This window comes from Calliphora vicina, chromosome 5 (genome assembly GCF_958450345.1).
Source record: "Calliphora vicina chromosome 5, idCalVici1.1, whole genome shotgun sequence".
NCBI classification, from domain to species: Eukaryota; Metazoa; Arthropoda; class Insecta; order Diptera; family Calliphoridae; genus Calliphora; species Calliphora vicina.
This window is the reverse complement of record NC_088784.1, coordinates 22,428,146-22,446,001: the sequence shown is the minus strand read 5'-3', so window position 1 is coordinate 22,446,001 and position 17,856 is coordinate 22,428,146. Positions and strand designations below refer to the sequence as shown.

The following is a 17,856-nucleotide window of genomic DNA, read 5'->3' as shown; positions in this document are numbered from 1 at the left end:
ACAAATAATTCACAACGTTATTGTGAATGAATAACTAATAATGATATTTTTAAGGTGAATTCCATAATTTATCAAAGAAATAAGAATATAAATTGTATTTTGTCCTACAATTTATACAAATGCCATACAACAGCTCAAATATAATAAATTTCTATGGGATTTTATAAGAACATGATTTGATAAAGTCCGTTGTACTAAATCAAGTCTTAAATAATTACATTATTTTAAAGCCCATTTAAAATACCCTTTATGAATTGTTTGAATGGCAGCAAAACAAATTAAATTTAAATTGTATGACTTTGTATTGAAATTCCTTTAATTTTACTACAGTTTGTAGCCGTTTTGTTTATTTATTTTATTCCATGTCTCTTCTTTATCTTTTGTTACATTTCTCCAACACAGCTGTTTTTTGTTTACCTTTTTTGGGAGAGTATAACAATTCACAATGTTGCCACATTGGAAAACAAATAAGTCACACCGTTATTGTGAATGAATAACTAATAATTATATTTTTAAGGTAAATTCCATAATTTATCAAAGAAATAAGAAGACAATTTTTATTTTGACCTACAAACAGCTCAATTTTTAAGAAATTTCTATGGATTAAGCACAGGATTTTAGCAAGGAAAAGGGATATAGAAAATAAAACTAAAAAGCATTTACTACTAAAATACTAATATTTAAAAATGTTTTTAAAACTCTAATTAACCATTAACTTCCAGCACCGTTACATGCTCTGCATAACCCGCCGAATTATTGGCAATACATTTGTAAGTGCCACGATGATTGGCCTCCAAAGAATCAATATTCAAGGAGCTGGTTCTTTTGTTCATTTTAAATAAATTAAAACCATTTTCACCATTGACTATCAAGGCCGAATTTAAAGTCCAATAAATATCCAATGGTAAATCACCCTTGGGTACAATGCAAGTAACACTAGTAACCTCGCCACGATTTAAGGCCTCTTCGCCGAAATCAAAGGGACTTATTTGGGGAGGAACTAAAGTAAAATTAAAATAAAATCAATTTAAATTATTCAGCTACCAAAGTTTAAAGATATTTTATGGTTTTAATTCATCATCATTCGTTGATTTTGTTTTTAGTTTGTAGAGGAAGGGAATTTTTAAATAAAAATTTATAACAAATCAAAAATAATTCAACTAAAACTTAAATTCAATTTGTAATTAACCATTAACTTCCAAAACTGCAACATGTTCCGCATAGCCAGCCGAATTATTAGCTATACATTTATAAGTGCCACGATGATTGGCCTCCAAAGAATCGATATTCAAAGAACTAGTTCTTTTGTTCATTTTGAATAGATTAAAACCATTTTCACCATTAACTATCAAGGCCGAATTTAAAGTCCAATAAATATCCAAAGGTAAATCACCCTTGGCCACTATACAGTTAACAATAGTAACCTCACCACGATTTAAGGCTTCATCACCGAAATCAAAGGGACTTATTTGAGGAGGAACTAAAGCAAAATCAAAATAAAAGTTCTTTAATAACTCATCAACCAATTTTTCAAACGTTGTAGATATTCTTAAAGGGAAAAGGGATTTTTAAACCAAAAAATTTAATTGAAACAATAAATAATTCAACTAAAACTTGAATTCAATTTGTAATTAACCATTAACTTCCAAAACCGCAACATGTTCTGCATAGCCAGCCGAATTATTGGCTATACATTTATAAGTGCCGCGATGATTGGCCTCCAAAGAATCTATATTCAAAGAACTGGTTCTTTTGTTCATTTTGAATAGATTAAAACCATTTTCACCATTCACAATTAAGGCTGAATTTAAAGTCCAATAAATATCCAAAGGCAAATCGCCCTTGGTAACTATACAGGGTACACTGGTAACTTCGCCGCGATTCAAAGCCTCCTCACCAAAATCAAAGGGAGTAATTTGAGGAGGGACTTTAATAAAATAATAGAAATAAAACCAATAAAATTTGTAATATAACTATTCTAAAGAAAATATATTAATTTAAACATTTTAGAATTCAACAAATAACTTCTGAAACATTCAGGTCTGAAACTCATTTTAAAATAATGAAAAATATTGGCGTAACATTTTTGTATATAAAGGATAGGGATAATTAAAACATAATTTAAGAAAATTATAAAGAAAAACTCAACTACAAATAGGTAAAACTTTTTCAAATTAACCATTAACTTCCAGCACAGTTACATGCTCTGCATAACCAGCCGAATTATTGGCTATGCATTTGTAAGTGCCCCGATGAAATGCCTCCAAAGATTCGATATTCAAAGAACTGGTTCTTTTATTCATTTTGAATAGATTAAAACCATGTTCACCATTTACTATTAAGGCTGAATTTAAAGTCCAATAGATGTCCAAAGGTAAATCTCCTTTGGGCACCATACAAGTAACACTGGCAATTTCACCACGATTCAAGGCCTCTTCGCCAAAATCAAAGGGGCTGATTTGAGGGGGAACTAGACACAATTACAGATAATAAATTTAGAAATTATTTGGGAAACTAAACACAGCTATATTGAAATATACTCCAGTACATTTTACATTCATTAATCTGACGATTTCTTTAAATACCCACACATTCAGCTAATGATTATCACATTTTTTAAACAAATTTTCATTACAGCAGCTTATTAATTCACACCAAAACCACCCATTTTTGTTATTAAAAGTATAGAAAAGTTTTAGATATTAGAATTATTAGTAGTTTTAAGCTTTTCAATACCTAAGCACCAGATTAATTTTATTAATTACTATAATAACCCACCATTAACTTGCAATTCAGCAGCATATTCCGCTAAACCGGCCAAATTTATGGCTATACAACGATAAGTACCACGATGTTTGGCCTCTAAAGCCTCTACATTCAAATAACTAGTGCGAGCATTAAGTTTCATTATGGTAAAACCTTGATCACCCGATGTTATGGCTTCCTCATTTAAAGTCCAATGCATATCTAAGGGTAAATCACCCTTAAATACCACACAAGTTATGCTCAAAGTATCACCCATATTATAAACTTCATCGCCGATATTTAAAGGTAATACTTGGGGAGGAACTAAGTAAGTTGGAAAGGAAATAATAGCATAAGTTTAATTAAGTCTACAAATTAAAATAATAATACAAATTAAATTACTAATTTAAATAAAAAGAGATTATTTTTTGTAATCTCTGCTAACCATTGACATGTAGTTCCGCTGCATAGGTAGCCGAGCCCGCTTTATTATTAGCTATACACTGGTATAGACCACGATGTTTTCCCTCTAAAGCATTGATATTTAAGGAACTTGTACGCGGATTCATTCTGATTAAGGTGATACCTTCTTCACCATTTATTAGAGGTTGCGAGTTTAGGGTCCAATATATATCTACTGGTAAATCACCCTTACCCACCATACATTGAGCCCCAAACCAATCACCCACATTCATGGGATCTTCGCCAAAGCTAAACGGCATTATCTGAGGTGATACTATATGGGAATTAAGAAGAAAAATCAGGGACATACAACATTATAGGGAAATTTCTGTAAACAAATTCAAAATTCAACTGAATATTTTCTAGAAATCTATGACAATTTATTGGCCGCATAAAATCAGCTGTTTATTAATTCGCCGTGGTTTAATGTATACCTTCTGTCACACCAAGGCGAATTTATAGAAGTTGACCTCAGAAGAACAGCTGATTATTTTTTTTATTCAGTTGCTTGGACAATTGAAGTGTCAATTTACTTGTGGTTGTTGTGGCGAAAAATACAACAAACGCAAAATCAAAAACAACAACAGACAACTTTGACAGTTCACTTATCTTTTAACAAAACCAAAGTACCTGTTGTTTTTGTACATATTGTATTTGTTGTAGTTCTGTCGTCACCTTCTATAGATTCGCCTTGTGTCAAACTTTGTTTATTTTACTATTGTAAATAACAATAGCAATATTTTAATTCGCCTTGATTTTGACATTTCATCTACCTTGTTAATACGCCTTGGGCTGAAACTAGTTCCTAATCAAAGTTTTTTTTTAAATTTTAAAATTTAAGTATAAACAAGGTTACATCAAACTCGAAAAACCTCAAATGAAGGAAGAAATATGTTAAACAGCTAGCAAATTAATTCCTTTACCTAAAACTATTGTTTTTTATTCAGAAAAGTTCTTAATTTATCGTAGAAGTCTTCTCCCATATCAAAACTACTAAAAAAAAAGTACAATAGTACTATATTTTACATCCCTGATTTGTTAATCAAGATGGCAACATCTTAACAACACCAACTTCTTCTTGTTCTCTGTTAATTTTCTTCTTCTTCTCACTGATTTCCTCCTCATTTAGAAATAAAGCGATGTATTGCAATTACTGTTGCCATTTTGTTTTCAATTCTTTACCTACAAAATCTGTTACAAAAGGTTACTTGAAAACCCTCGAAATTAATGAAAAAATATGTTAAAGGACTAGCTAATTAATTCCTTTAACTAAAACTATTGTTTTTTATTCATAAAAGTTCTTAATTTATCGTAGAAGTCTTCTCCCATATCAAAACTACTAAAAAAAAGTACAATAGTACTATATTTTACATCCCTGATTTGTTAATCAAGATGGCAACATCTTAACAACAACAACTTCTTCTTGTTCTTTGTTTATTTTGTTCTTCTTCTCATTCATTTCCTCCTCATATAGAAAGAGAGCGGTGTATTGCAATTACTGTTGCCAATTTGTTTACAATTCTTTACCTACAAAATCTGTTACAAAAGGTTACTTGAAAAACCTCAAAATTAATGAAAAAATATGTTAAACGGCTTGCTAATTAATTCCTTTAACTAAAACTATTGTTTTTATTAAAAAAAAATGCTTAATTTGTGGTAGAAATTTTCACCGATATCAAAAATACTAAAAAAAAGTACAATAGTACTATATTTTTCATCCTTGGTTTGTAAATCAAAATGGCAACATCTTACAACAACAACTTCTGTTCGTTCTCTGTTTATTTTCTTCTTCTTCTCATTAATTTCCTCCTCATTTAGAAAGAGAGTATTGCAATTACTGTTGCCAATTTGTTTACAATTCTTTACCTACAAAATCTGTTACAAAAGGTTACTTGAAAAACCTCAAAATTAATGAAAAAATATGTTAAACGGCTTGCTAATTAATTCCTTTAACTAAAACTATTGTTTTTTATTCAGAAAAGTTCTTAATTTATCGTAGAAGTCTTCTCCCATATCAAAACTACTAAAAAAAAGTACAATACTACTATATTTTTCATCCCTGGTTTGTTAATCTTAAAAACACCAACTTCTTCTTGTTCTCTGTTTATTTTCTTCTTCTTTCATTCATTTCCTCCTCATTTAGTAAGAGAGCTATGTATTGCAATTACTGTTGCCAATTCTATACCTACAAAATCTGCTAGCATAGAAATTCTTTACTTTTGTATTAACAATAGTATTTCTAATGATTTTTATTAAGTAATGTTCAAATTTTGTCGTAGAAAAAAGTACAATAGTACTGAATTTTGCATCCTTAAAATATAACAACTTCACACAGACTTGTTGTTGTTCTCTGTTTATTTTCTTCTTTTCGCTCATTTCCTTCTCATTTTGAAAGAGAGTGAGACAAAGGTAATGTGTAGGCCTGTCATACTTGCCGTCTTTTTTATTATTTTATTAAAAAAATAGCAAAATTGGCGATAAAAAGAAGAGGAAGATATTTATTGGATAAATGGTTTAAAAAATTTAGTAGATGAATGAATCAAGAATGATTTTAATAAAATACAAATATTGTCATTGAATTTTTAACCCCCTGTCTATACATGACAAATATTTATCATAACAATTAATGACGTTTGTTGTCAAGACAAAGTTGTCTGACTAAAAGCACTAACAATTTTGTCATAATGAAGCAATAATACTAATAAATGGGGTCTATACCTAATCATTTTTTATCTTGATAGCCCTTTTGAAGTTTATCATGATAAAAATTTATCAGGTATAGACAGGGGGTAATAGAATTGACAAGATTCAACAAATAAATAAACGAGAAATGATTTATTTACAGTAATTCTAAAATAATTCCCATGTTTTGTTACTGAAATGTCGAATATGAAATTCTGAATTAAGCTGCAGTTATAATGAAATTGTTAGAGAATAAAATTTCCTTAATTTAGTTTAAAGATACTTTTTGCGTACCATCAATCGTTTTCGAGTCAAAACGTATTTATTTTCCCTGACCTTTGACCTTTAATATATCGCTTAGCAGACACTTTTCTATTTAACAGCTTAAAAATCACACCAAAACATTTACCATTAATTAGTATTATTAAAAAAGAGTTGAGGAAAAGAAATTTAGTACGATTAATACTTAATTTTACACCATATACCTAAAGAAAGTTAGTAGCTTGCTAAATAACCCTAACGGCATATTTGCTATATTTAAACACCCACCATTAACTTGCAATTCAGCAGCATATTCAGCTAGACCTGCTAAATTTACAGCTATACAACGATAAGTGCCTCTATGCTTGGCCTCCAAAGAGTCCACACTTAAATAGCTAGTGCGACGATTCATTTGAACAACAGTAAAACCATCCAAATCCGAGGTTATGGGTTCAGAATTTAAAGTCCAATGTATGTGTAAAGGTAAATCGCCCTTTAAAACAACACAATTAATGCTTAACAAATCACCCATATTATAGACTTCTTCACCGAAATTAAAGGGTAAAACTTGGGGTGGTACTAATAATTTAAGAGGAGGGAAATTTATAAATAAAAAAATATAATAAAATCATACTAAACAAAAGAAAACTTAAAATATATTTTTATATTTCAACACTTTCTAACCATTAACATGTAACTCGGCGGAATATTCAATAAAGCCCGCTTTATTATTGGCTATACATTGATAAACCCCACGATGTTTGCCTTCTAAGGCATTAATATTCAAAGAACTGGTACGAGGATTCATGCGCAGTAAAGTAAAGCCTTCCTCATTATTAACTATGGGTTGAGAGTTTAAAGTCCAGTAAATGTTTAAAGGCAAATCACCCTTGCTAACCATACACTGAGCCCCAAACATATCACCCATATTCATGGGCTCATCACCAAAAAAGAAGGGCATTATCTGGGGAGGAACTGGGAATTTAAATAATAATTTAAAAAAGAACTAAATTAAAAAGAATTACAGCTATAATTTAAAGTTTTATTTATGCAGCTACCATTGACATTCAATTCGGAGCTATAAAACACCGATCCTGCCTTATTTTCAGCTATACACTTAAATAATCCCCTATGATTTTCCGTTACACTGGCTATATTTAAAACACTCGATTTTGCTGACATTTTCATTATGCTTATACCTTCCTCATTATTGATTAAGGGTCGTGAGTTCAAGGTCCATTTGATATTAATGGGTGTGTCGCCTTTTTGTATCATACACTGTATACCGGCACTTTCACCCGTGTTTACTGGCTCCTCACCAAATGTAAAGGGTACAATTTGAGGAGGTACTACATATAAATTGTGAAGGATTAAAAAAATAATAAAAAAATGTCTTCAAATAAAGTTTTTACTGTGAAGGGAAGCATTCAACAACACTGTGTTCTTATTCTCTGTTTATTTTCTTCTTCTCACTCATTTCAGCCATTTTGAAAGAGAGAGATGCAAACCAAAGTGTTGTCAATTTTTCTTAATATTTCCAACCAAAACTCAAAATCGCTAGAAAACGCTAAAAATCACCAAACATGTTTAATTGAACAAAACAAATTCAATTTTAATTGAATAAAACCTTTTCCCATTCAAATTTTGATTATAAAACACCAATGAGAGAAATAAGAACTTCAAATATAACAATATAAAGGATATGAGGAAGGGATAAAAACTTATAATTCAAATAATCAAAACATAAAATCAAGAAATTTTTAAAATTTGTATCTATATACCATTGACATTTAATTCGGAGCTATAAAAGGCTGATCCTGCCTTATTTTCCGCTATACACTTAAATAAACCTCTATGATTTTCCGTGACACTGGCTATATTTAAGACACTTGTTTTCGCTGATAATTTCAATATTGTTATGCCTTCTTCATTATTTATTAAAGGCCGAGAGTTCAAGGTCCATTTTATATTTAGGGGTGCATCTCCTTTTTGTATCATACATTGAACACCTGAACTTTCACCCGTATTTACTGGCTCCTCGCCAAAGGTAAACGGTACTATTTGAGGGGGTACTACATACAAATAAAACAAATTTTCTTAAAATAATGTTTTTTCGCTAAATGGAAACCTAATAATTGAAGCGAAACCTACAGCCCATGAAAATTTTATTTCTTGGTAACAACTTAACCTTCGCTTTACCAATACCCACCCGGGTGACCACATCGATTTTATTGGCTTAATATTTTTTTTAATTTTGTTTCGATTTAAATGAAATTTGTACTCACTGAACAAATTCTAGAGTTCTATAGAATTTAATAGAACCATTTTAAACTTTTTATAAGGTTTTTTAAATTTTTTAAAATTTCGTTCGTCGCATATATTTATAGAAGTGTAGTGTCACCCGGGTGGGTATTGGTAAACCATGTATATAAAAAACCTTTGGTAAAGCGAAGGTTAAGAAAATCATGTTCAAGGCGAATTCATATAAGGTGGTGGCAGTTCTAAAAACAGCAACATTAGTCTTAATTAGTCTTAACAAATGTCTTAAAACAGAAATGAAAAATTTATTTTTTTTATTAAAACTTAAATTAGTTTGGATAATTGTATAGTGATGGGTGGTTTAACTTATTTATTTAAAGAATAACTAGATATTGCAATGTAAAAACAACTTTTGACAGAATCTAGAACCAAACAAGCGAAACAACTAAACAGCTGTTTGACAGACTCCACTTTGCATGAATTCGCCTTGTTCATGTTTTCGCTCATTTCCTCCATTTTGAAAAAGAGCGATTTTGCACTGTTGCCAACTTTTCGCACTAAAAACCGCTAAATATATGTGAATCAGGTTAAATTCAACAAAAAAACTCGCAAAATAAATCTAAGAAACTTGACTGATCCAAAATTGTATTATAAAAGACCTAGAAGAGCAATAAGAACTTTGAAATATAGTATTAAGAGGATATGAGGAGAGGATAAAAACTTATAATTCAAATAACAAAATCAAAACATAAAATCAAGAAATTTTTAATTTTTTTTCTAGATACCATTGACTTTCAACTCGGAGGCATAAAACGTCGATCCAGCCTTATTCTCCGCTATACACTTAAATAAACCCCTATGATTTTCCGCCACACTGGCTATATTTAAGACACTTGATTTCGCCGATAATTTCAATATTGTAATGCCTTCTTCATTGTTGATTAGGGACCGAGAATTTAAAGTCCATTTGATATTGATGGGTGTGTCTCCCTTTTGTATCATACATTGAACACCGGCACTTTCGCCGGTATTTATGGGCTCATCACCAAAACTAAACAGACCTATTGAAGGTGGCACTGCAAGGTGGTGCGGGGAGGAATATAAAAACCAATTATGTTAAATTGTATACAGCAAATCGTGGTGAAGAAAATCTGGATTATAAAAGTTCGAAAGCAAATACATTTATGGAAACTGGGTCCAGATAGAAACTCTTTAAATTATCTTTAATTGAAGGAAATTAAAAGGCTGGAACTGGAGTGTTAATATGTATTTTATGTTTTATTTTCTTTAGTTTCAAAATATGAACTGACCTTAAGCACATGATCGGCTAATTACCTGTAAATAACACGAAATTTTCTCCGTACGAGAGACTACAGTTCTATAGAAAATTTCTCTATATAAAAGACTAGTTTTCTATAGAAAATTTCTCTGTATAAGAGACTAGTTTTCTATAGAAAATTTCTCTAAAAAACAGACTAGTTTTCTATAGAAAATTTCTCTGTAAAATAGACTAGTTTTCTATATAAAATTTCTCTGTATAAGAGATAAGATTTCTATAGAAAATTTCTCTGTATAAGAAACAAGTTTTCTATAGAAAATTTCTCTGTAAAAGAGACTAGTTTTCTATAGAAAATTTCTCTGTAAAATAGACTAGTTTTCTATAGAAAATTTCTCTGTAAAATAGACTAGTTTTCTATAGAAAATTTCTCTGTAAAAGAGACTAGTTTTCTATAGAAAATTTCTCTGTAAAAGAGACTAGTTTTCTATAGCAAATTTCTCTGTAAAATAGACTAGTTTTCTATAGAAAATTTCTCTGTAAAATAGACTGGTTTTCTATAGAAATTTCTCTGTATAAGAGACAAGTTTTCTATAGAAAATTTCTCTGTAAAAGAGACTAGTTTAAAACAGACCAATTTTCTATAGAAAATTTCTCTGTAAAACAGACCAATTTTCTATAGAAAATTTCTCTGTAAAACAGACCAATTTTCTATAGAAAATTTCTCTGTAAAACAGACCAATTTTCTATAGAAAATTTCTCTGTAAAACAGACCAATTTTCTATAGAAAATTTCTCTGTAAAACAGACAAGTTTTCTATAGAAAATTTCTCTGTAAAACAGACAAGTTTTCTATAGAAAATTTCTGTGTAAAACAGACAATTTTTCTATAGAAAATTTCTGTGTAAAACAGACAAGTTTTCTATAGAAAATTTCTCTGTAAAACAGACAAGTTTTCTATAGAAAATTTCTCTGTAAATTATACTAGCTTTCTAGAGAATATTTCTCTGTCTAAGAGTCTAGTTTTCTAGAGAAAATTTCTCTATAAAGAGACTAGATTTCTATCGTAAATTTCTGTGTATAAGAGACTAGTTTTCTATAGAAAACTTCTTTATGCCGACCACTGCTTTTCAGCCATCTTTCACATCGCTTTTATAGAAATATTTAATAGATTTTGGAGGATTTAAGGAATGTAACAATAAAAACAAAACATTAATTAACAGAAATTATGAAAACACCGAGAAAAAACAAAAATTAACCCCCACAAACCCTTAACGGCCAAAACAGCCCATTGAGTGCTAACACCAGCATTATTTGTAGCTACACAGGTATAATTGCCCGAATGTCGGGCACGCACCGATTCTATACTCAAAACACTAATACGCTGACTTGTACGAGTAACTATAACGCCATCATTGGTAAAAACTCGACCACCATTACGAGTCCAATAGATATCCAAAGGTAAGTCACCCTTATTAACCGTACAATAGGCCGAAACCATGTCCAGTTCATTAATACTCTCCTCACCAAAGTTAAAGGGTAAAATTTGGGGTAGAACTTGAAAAGGAAAAGTGAAAAAACTAAATAAAAAATACACTAAACAAAGTAAAACATTTAAACTTAATACAAAATTTCATATTGCGAACCATTAACCCTTAACAAAGCGGAGGAAATGGTAACACCGCCATCATTAGTGGCCACACAGGTATAGTTGCCAGCATGGCGGGCCCTCACCGATTCAATACTCAAAACGCTTAGGCGCTGATTATTGCGCATGACTACTAGACCATCATTGGTATAAATGCGGCCACCATTTCGCATCCAATAAATATCCAAGGGCAGATCACCCTTATTAACCGTGCACGAAGTAGAAACCATTTCCAATTCATTAACACTCTCCTCGCCAAAATCAAAGCTTACAATTTGGGGTAATACTGTGTAAAAGGAGGTGCAAAATAAAAGGAATTTTTAAACCAGAAAATAAAAAAAAAAAAAATTATTTTAGAAAAATAGAAATATTAACAATCTTAACCATTGACTCTAAGTATGGCCCAATGTTTGGTAACACCCGCATTATTGGTGGCCACACAGGTGTAATTGCCGGCATGACGGGCCCGCACCGATTCTATGCTTAAAACACTCATGCGTTGACTAGTTTTGGTTACAACTACACCATCATTGGTATAAACACGACCACCATTTTTAAGCCAAGCCACATCTATGGGCATATCACCCTTATTAACGGTACACGAAGCCGACACCATATCCAATTCATTAATACTTTCCTCGCCAAAATCAAAGGGCACAATTTGGGGCAATACTTTCATTTTGAGGAGGTAACGGAGAAAATTACAAAACAAAAAACACATAAACAGGGTAAAATTAACTTAAAAAAGTAAACTACGAAAATTTCATTCTTTATCTAGAAAATCTATTTAATCCTCTTCACCATTAACTCTTAACTCGGCCGTATGATATGCCACTCCTGCTGCATTACGCGCCACACATGTATAATTGGCCCGATGTCGGGCATGCACCGACTCTATACTCAACATACTAATACGCTGAGTTGTTTTTGTTATCAATATGCCATCGTTGGTCATTAGACGACCCGCCCCCAATGTGGGCTCGGGTGCGGTGGTCCAATGCAAATCCAACGGTGTATCGCCCTTATTAACCGTACATGTAGCCGAAACCATATCGTTCATGTTAATGATATCGGAACCAAAATCAAATGGTACTATTTGGGGTGGTACTAATAATTTGACAGCAACAAAATATATTAAAATTTTATGTACAATAAAAATATTTTCATAAAAATAATAATTTCTTTAATACTCAAAAGGTTTTAAACGAATTTATGTAACTTCAAGAGGAGTTTAAGTCAAAAAGGGTAAAAATTAGTACCCTTTAAGTACTTATTACATCAATTAACATAATTTTGAAAATTTTATAAACTAAAATCTCAATTTTGTTATAAATAAATATAATTTAAACCATTTATTAAAAAATAAATCAGATTCTTTAAAGTATTTCACAAAAACTCTAAAATCTATTTAACTTAGAATATTTATAAATTCCTTAGAAAGTATGCAACGCTGAATAGAGTGGAACCAACAACCCTCGATGATTTTGTTTAATTTTGTTATTCGTAGACTTTTTAAAAACCTTGTTTATATAAATAAAAGGGAAGGGTACCCACAAAGAAATAGGAATGAGTTGTTTAACACCCAAAAAAAATAAACGGACGGACTGATTTTAACACCAGAAATTTCAGTATTTAATTGCAATTTAAATTTCAATTTGTTTTAAATTTCCTGGCCTTGCTTTTCTTTTTGTTAAGACCCTTCCCTTTTAAGTTACAGTTTATCAAAATCTTGATCAACATTTGTCTTTGCAATGTTGATCTATAAAAGGAAACTTGAAAAACTTACCCATAACTTGTACTTCCAAGGAACCGCGAGCTGAATAACCTTCAACATTTTTAGCCACGCAGGTATAAGTTGCCTGATCGGAGTTACGTTCAACGTTTTCGATAATTAAGGTGCCATTGGGGAAGACTTTTTGTTTGCGGTTAATGGGTAAGGCACGGTTGTCTAAAGGGAAATTAAAAGAATACAAGTTTAATATATATCAAATTCTATAAATTTCCTAAGACACAATAATTTCTCGGTACAAGAGACCAATTTTCTATAGAAAATTTCTCTGTAAAACAGAACAATTTTCTATAGAAAATTTCTCTGTAAAACAGAACAATTTTCTATAGAAAATTTCTCTGTAAAACAGAACAATTTTCTATAGAAAATTTCTCTGTAAAACAGAACAATTTTCTATAGAAAATTTCTCTGTAAAACAGAACAATTTTCTATAGAAAATTTCTCTGTAAAACAGAACAATTTTCTATAGAAAATTTCTCTGTAAAACAGAACAATTTTCTATAGAAAATTTCTCTGTAAAACAGAACAATTTTCTATAGAAAATTTCTCTGTAAAACAGAACAATTTTCTATAGAAAATTTCTCTGTAAAACAGAACAATTTTCTATAGAAAATTTCTCTGTAAAACAGAACAATTTTCTATAGAAAATTTCTCTGTAAAACAGAACAATTTTCTATAGAAAATTTCTCTGTAAAACAGAACAATTTTCTATAGAAAATTTCTGTAAAACAGACCAATTTTCTATAGAAAATTTCTCTGTAAAGCAGACCAATTTTCTATAGAAAATTTCTCTGTAAAACAGAACAATTTTCTATAGAAAATTTCTCTGTAAAACAGAACAATTTTCTATAGAAAATTTCTGGGTAAAACAGACCAATTTTCTATAGAAAATTTCTGTGTAAAACAGACCAATTTTCTATAGAAAATTTCTGTGTAAAATAGACCAATTTTCTATAGAAAATTTCTGTGTAAAATAGACCAATTTTCTATAGAAAATTTCTGTGTAAAATAGACCAATTTTCTATAGAAAATTTCTGTGTAAAATAGACCAATTTTCTATAGAAAATTTCTGTGTAAAACAGACCAATTTTCTATAGAAAATTTCTGTGTAAAACAGACCAATTTTCTATAGAAAATTTCTGTGTAAAACAGACCAATTTTCTATAGAAAATTTCTGTGTAAAACAGACCAATTTTCTATAGAAAATTTCTGTGTAAAACAGACCAATTTTCTATAGAAAATTTCTGTGTAAAACAGACCAATTTTCTATAGAAAATTTCTGTGTAAAACAGACCAATTTTCTATAGAAAATATCTGTGTAAAACAGACCAATTTTCTATAGAAAATTTCTGTGTAAAACAGACCAATTTTCTATAGAAAATTTCTGTGTAAAACAGACCAATTTTCTATAGAAAATTTCTCTGTAAAACAGACCAATTTTCTATAGAAAATTTCTCTGTAAAACAGACCAATTTTCTATAGAAAATTTCTCTGTAAAACAGACCAATTTTCTATAGAAAATTTCTCTGTAAAACAGACTAATTTTCTATAGGAAATTTCTATGTTTATGAGAGGATTTTTGAATTACAGAACTTTTGCTTTTACTCACCTCTCTCCCATACAATCGAGTCAATTGGATAACCAGCAACGGGACAAGTAACCATCAATGTTTCACCAGCAACAATAGCTTTCTTTTCCATCTGTCTAATGTAGGGTAATCCATAGACATTTAACTTGGCCGAATGTTCAGCTACACCCACTTTACTCTTGGCAATACACTTGTACAGACCACCATCATTAGCATGCACCGAGGTAATATTCAAATACGACACAACATCACCATTAACTGTCACATATTGTCCAACCTGATAACGATCATTGTTTGCAATCTTTTTGCCATCTAATTCCCAGGAGATTTCAGGAGTGGGATTACCGCCAGCAACACACTTTAGGAATACACTTGGTCCAGGTTCCATGGTTTCTTCTTGGAAGGCTTGTCTTATAACGGGTGGATCAAAACGGCCGCCCAATTTCAATTCAGCACTAGCTTCAGCCGATTCCTGATCATTGCGTACAAAACACTGATACATGCCCTTGTCTTCTTTCTTAACCGATTCTATGCGTAAGACGGGATCACTGTGGCCCATAGCTTTGCCATCCTTTAACCAGCTAATGGTCTTAATGGGGTTACCGGTATATTGGCAGGTGAAAACAGCTGGACGTCCGAAATCAACAGTTTGGGTGGGAGGATCAATTTTGGCCGACAAGGGAGCAGTAACAGTCAAGACAGTCTCTACAGATTCACCACCCACAGAGTTGTTAACAACACACAAGTATTTGCCTGAATCGTCAACGACAGCATCTTTAATGATCAAGGTTCCAGAGACTTGTTTAACACGTTCGTTCAAAACAACAGCTTGTTTGCGGGTTGTGCCTTCAATGAATTTGTACCATCTATAAAAGAGATATTAAAATAAAACAAATATTTATTAGTGACACGCCTTTCTGTGAGTTTGTTTGGGAAAAAACTGAAAATGATCTTGAAATAATGTTAAAAATGAAATGCTACAGCTTTTCTACGATTTTGCTCAGACATTGATATAAAATAAAGCACATTGAAATGTGAAATGATTGTGAGTTTGTTTGTATTTTTACGAAAAAAGCCAATAAAACTACTTTTCTAATACAATTTATAGCTTTTAACATCGAGCTGCTTTTTTTTATTACTTACCTTTTGTTGTTATGTTTGGCGAGAGCTTTAAAACTTACCTTAAAGACTGCCATTTTGTAAGAGCTTTAAAGCATTTCATTTTAATTGAAGTTTCAAGATCACTTTTCGTTTTTTCTACAATGAAAGTCTAACGCCCTAGAAAAATCTAAAGAACTGATATTAAGGGACAAAAACCTTCAGGGAAATTTCTAAAATCAACAGAGAATAGTTATGGAAAGCTAAACAAAACAGAAAGAGATCCAGGGGCTCTTCTATAAGGGAACCAATTACTCCGTATAAGAGACAGGTTTTCTATAGAAAATTTCTCTGTAAAACAGACCAATTTTCTATAGAAAATTTCTCTGTAAAACAGACCAATTTTCTATAGAAAATTTCTCTGTAAAACAGACCAATTTTCTATAGAAAATTTCTCTGTAAAACAGACCAATTTTCTATAGAAAATTTCTCTGTAAAACAGACCAATTTTCTATAGAAAATTTCTCTGTAAAACAGACCAATTTTCTATAGAAAATTTCTCTGTAAAACAGACCAATTTTCTATAGAAAATTTCTCTGTAACAGAGACCAATTTTCTATAGAAAATTTCTCTGTAACAGAGACCAATTTTCTATAGAAAATTTCTCTGTAACAGAGACAAGTTTTCAATAGAAAATTTCTCTGTAACAGAGACAAGTTTTCAATAGAAAATTTCTCTGTAACAGAGACAAGTTTTCAATAGAAAATTTCTCTGTAACAGAGACAAGTTTCCTATAGAAAATTTCTCTGTAACAGAGACAAGTTTTCTATAGAAAATTTCTCTGTAACAGAGACAAGTTTTCTATAGAAAATTTCTCTGTAACAGAGACAAGTTTTCTATAGAAAATTTCTCTGTAACAGAGACAAGTTTTCTATAGAAAATTTCTCTGTAATAGAGACAAGTTTTCTATAGAAAATTTCTCTGTAACAGAGACAAGTTTTCTATAGAAAATTTCTCTGTAACAGAGACAAGTTTTCTATAGAAAATTTCTCTGTAACAGAGACAAGTTTTCTATAGAAAATTTCTCTGCAACAGAGACAAGTTTTCTATAGAAAATTTCTCTGTAACAGAGACAAGTTTTCTATAGAAAATCTCTCTGTAACAGAGACAAGTTTTCTATAGAAAATCTCTCTGTAAAACAGACCAATTTTCTATAGAAAATCTCTCTGTAAAACAGACCAATTTTCTATAGAAAATTTCTCTGTAAAACAGAACAATTTTCTACTTATATTACAATTACAAATCTACCTATAAACTGGTACCGGATATGCCTGCCCCGGACAATGTCCCACATAAGTTTCACCTTGAGGCACATCACTGAATTCTATGCTCTTTGTGGCGACTCTGGGTTTAACATGACCCAAAGGTTCTAAAAGAAATTAAATGCAATTTTTTTATAAACTTAAGTAGTCTATAATGAAAACTGCCCGAAAATATCAAAAGCTTTTAGGGATAATTCTAAAAGACAACTTGAATTACCTAAAAAATGGCATAGGATAAGCTTGAGCTTGACATAATATGGCAAAGCTTTCACCTGAACTCATGGTATGTTCCTGTAAACGATCTCCTGATACACGAGGAGCAACACTACCAATGGGTTCTAAAAATTAAAAATATTTTATATAAATGATTTCTAAAAGCTTAAATTAATGTTTAATGAAAACTGCTTGATGTTTAAATACCTAAAAACAGGCGTGGGGTATGCTTGGCCCAAACATAAGATAGCTAAACTATCTTGAGCTGTTCTGGTAACCTCTTGTAAACGTCCACCAGAAATTTTGGGGCCCACGCTGCCCATAGGTTCTATTTAAAATAAATTTACATAAATTCTAAAAATAACTGCCGGAATCTTGCGAAAACTGACCTTATAATTGGCACTGGAAATGCTTGAGCTTGACAGAGTAAGGCAAAACTTTGTGAAATTTCTTTAACAAATGTAAAACTTTTCGATTCGCCAGAAAATGTAGGAGCTTTAGCACCAACAGGTTC

General features: G+C 31.0%; 2 protein-coding genes across 2 annotated transcripts in view; both read right to left on the bottom strand.

The window, feature by feature from the left end:
* The window catches only part of LOC135959691 (hemicentin-2-like), a 40,249-nt gene extending 32,731 nt beyond the window's left edge, over positions 1–7,518 (bottom strand). Inside the window, exons 1-9 of the mRNA XM_065510698.1 lie at positions 7,209–7,518; positions 6,835–7,125; positions 6,439–6,729; positions 3,191–3,481; positions 2,779–3,069; positions 2,180–2,470; positions 1,637–1,927; positions 1,190–1,480; positions 710–1,000 (exon numbers count right to left, since the gene is read on the bottom strand). Coding sequence (XP_065366770.1) covers positions 710–1,000; positions 1,190–1,480; positions 1,637–1,927; positions 2,180–2,470; positions 2,779–3,069; positions 3,191–3,481; positions 6,439–6,729; positions 6,835–7,125; positions 7,209–7,425 — 2,545 coding nt within the window. The 5' untranslated portion in view covers positions 7,426–7,518. The remainder of the gene's footprint in view (positions 1–709; positions 1,001–1,189; positions 1,481–1,636; positions 1,928–2,179; positions 2,471–2,778; positions 3,070–3,190; positions 3,482–6,438; positions 6,730–6,834; positions 7,126–7,208) is intronic.
* The window catches only part of Dscam1 (Down syndrome cell adhesion molecule 1), a 103,711-nt gene extending 88,301 nt beyond the window's left edge, over positions 1–15,410 (bottom strand). The window contains exons 1-2 of the mRNA XM_065513093.1: positions 14,731–15,410; positions 13,119–13,280 (exon numbers count right to left, since the gene is read on the bottom strand). Of these exons, the coding sequence (XP_065369165.1) occupies positions 13,119–13,280; positions 14,731–15,268 (700 nt within the window). The 5' untranslated portion in view covers positions 15,269–15,410. The remainder of the gene's footprint in view (positions 1–13,118; positions 13,281–14,730) is intronic.
* Positions 15,411–17,856: the final 2,446 nt, after the last annotated feature.